The following is a 2958-nucleotide window of genomic DNA, read 5'->3' on the forward strand; positions in this document are numbered from 1 at the left end:
TTTATCGGTACCAGGGATCGAACTCATGAGGCGCTTATGCTGCTGAGCTAAATCCCCAGCCCCGATCCCCCTACTCTTAACACTGAAAGAACTTGTATCATGCACAGGACACTGAAGTTTCTAATTCCACATTTTATGGATAAATACACAGATCTGGACAGCTTAAATGACCTGGGCAAGTCACATAACTGATGAATGCTAAATCAGCCTGGACCCAAGGTGTTTTATTCCTAGGACCAATGTGAGATTTCTGCTTAGTTCTTTTCTAGTGCTTACTTACTTAGTGAACCTGGACAAGCTCCTTCAGCTTTCTGGGCTCCAGGTGTGAGCATCACCATCCTCCACCCACATCTGACACTGAAGCACCAGCAAAGGGCTCTTCTCTGGAGCCCTAGACCACTGCCTGCTGGCAGCTCCCACCTCCTCCACATGCTGCCAGGGGTCCTCACCACCCGGCCAGGACTTCCTCCTCACACCCAGGGAGGGAGATGTGCTTAGAGGTCAGGCAAGGCCCGGACACCCACATACTGGAGAGAAGAAATTATTTGAAAATAAATGTGAGGTGTGGGGCTCCCCTGAGTTCTAAAGCCAGGATGACTTCTACACTGGCCCAGGGGCTGGGGCGAATCACAGACCAGCTGGGCTACCTGGTACTGAGTGAAGGTGCAGCACTGGCATCACCTGGGAATCTCAAGAGTGATGAACAGGCAGCCAGTGCCATCTCTGAGCTGGTCAGCACAGCTTGTGGCTTCCAGCTGCACCACGGCATGGATGTCCCCTTCAATCACCTGTCTGTGGTCTTTAGAGAACACACGCTGCTGGTGACTGTGTCAGGACAGAGTGGGTTTGTGGTGAAGAGGCAGAACTGAGGCCGGGAACGCACTGACATCTGAGCATGCCAGGTGGCCAGGTTGGAGCAGTGGACTGGGGCCCTGGGTCTCTGTGATGAGGAGGAGCATGTGTCTCCCACTCTTTGCTTGGCTGGCTGTTGGAACCAGGGCATTACCATTGTCCACCTTTACCTGAAGGGTAGAGACTTGGGGGTTTTGCACTATGTTAAGAACTTGAGCGAGGTGGCTCCCTTCTTCCCTTCCTTCTCCCCACAATAAACAAAAATGTGATGTGGAAAAAAAAAAAAGAAAAGAAATGTGAAGCCTGCATGTGTGTGAGACTGAAACTGAAAACCCCACCTGACTCAGATCTGCAGCCAGGATTCTGCTGAGACACCTCTCGCTAACTCTCCCTTCCAATCTCATCACCAGGAAGAAAGCAAATGACATCCTAGTTACCTCTCCGGGTTCTGGAGCCACTGTCCCGCACTGTCCTCCAAGATCAGGGCTTGCTAAGACCTCTCCCTATGGTTGTGACTACAGATTCTACACATTAACATGGAAATAGGGTAAAGAAAAGGAATATTTTATGCCCAAAATGTAATAACATAGATTAAAAAAATAAAAGTAGTGTGAAATACATAATAGATTATTTGAATATCCTTAAATCTTAATATAATTAAATTCATAGCTCATAATCCTACACCTGAAAAAGATACTCTTCCAGAAAATAGAAAAAAGGAACTCCCTCCCTAATCGTGCCATGATCCCAGTATTCATGTAATAGCAAAATCAGACAGTGATGGAGCAGAAAAAGACAGTCTAAAATATCCCTCGTGAATACACCCGCCAGAATAGCTGGAATTTAAAATTCCCATGCATTGCTGATGGCAGTATAAGATGTAAAACAACTCTGGAAAATAGTTTAGCAGTTTCTTTCAAAGTTAAATATGCATTTATTATACAACTTAGCAATTCCACTCTTAGATATTAAACCAGGAAACTAAAAATACTCACCTATCTAGAATTTTACTGAACATTTCAAGAACTAATATCAAAACTTCTTAAACTTGCCAAACATCTAAGAAGAGTAAATACTTCCGAGTTCATTTCACAAAGCTGTTAGTACCTTGGTGCTACAGCCAGATAAGGGACACTACAAGCAAGGAAATCACAGACGCCCAATGAAAAACCTGTAATGTTGAAATAATTTTCAACAAAGTTGCTAAGAGCACATAGTGTGGGGAAGACAGTCTCAGACATAGATAAAAACTATAAATGCAAAAATCCTCAACAAAATACTAGCAAATCATATTCAACAGCACATAAAGAGATCTTTCACCACAAGCGAGTTTTTTGAGACATTTGAGGACAGCTCAAAGTCTGCAAAGCTGTACATGTGAAACAACAAACTCTATACAATCATCTCAAGAGATACAATAGAGCCATGCGACAAAATGCTACATCTTCTAATGTAAAACAAAGCTTTAAAACAGCCACAGAAGGAAGGAACCTCCACCCAAGAAGGGCCACACAGGACAACCCCTGCCATCATCACGCTGGGGACATGGAAGGCAGATCCTGGAGATAAGGGATGAGACCAGGGCGCCACCTGCTGCTTCCACAACAGCACAGTCCTGGAAATCTGAATGCTTAGTTAATCCAGATTGGAAAGGATGAAAGTAAACATCCCTCTTTGCAGATGGCATGATCAGATGTATACAAAATTATAAAATCTCCACACCAAAAAACCTCATAAAACAAATAGACAAATTCAGAAAAGTTACAACACACAAAAGTAGCAGTAGCATTTCCATATGCTAACACTGAACTTCCTGAAAACAACCCCATTTGCAAATAGTATCTCTCCCTCCCAAAAAAACACATGGGAATAAATTAACCTAGGAGGTGAAAAACCTCTATCTTGAAAATCATTAACATTGTGTTATGGTTTGTGTTCAGATGCCCTCCCCCAAGCCTCATGCAATCATGGACGCAGCTGAGCCCAGTGTTTGTGATTGGTTCATTGTGTAGCACTGGGATTGGTGGTGTGCCTGCCATACTCACCCAGGGGCAGAGGTGACATACAGTGTACGGGAGGAAGAAGGCGTGTCATTCATGTCTTTTC

At 44.2% G+C, this 2958-nt stretch overlaps 1 protein-coding gene across 1 annotated transcript; it reads left to right on the plus strand.

Moving 5' to 3' along the window:
• Nucleotides 1-593: 593 nt before the first annotated feature.
• On the plus strand, nt 594-869 carry LOC100720713 (ragulator complex protein LAMTOR4-like). Its single transcript, XM_063229319.1, has one exon. The coding sequence runs from the start codon at nt 594-596 to the stop codon at nt 867-869; it is 276 nt and encodes a 91-aa protein (XP_063085389.1).
• The last annotated feature ends 2089 nt before the right edge of the window (nt 870-2958 follow it).

Source organism: Cavia porcellus, unplaced genomic scaffold, assembly GCF_034190915.1.
Source record: "Cavia porcellus strain 051 isolate PalLab524CR breed Dunkin Hartley unplaced genomic scaffold, mCavPor4.1 scaffold_1, whole genome shotgun sequence".
Classification (NCBI taxonomy): Eukaryota; Metazoa; Chordata; class Mammalia; order Rodentia; family Caviidae; genus Cavia; species Cavia porcellus.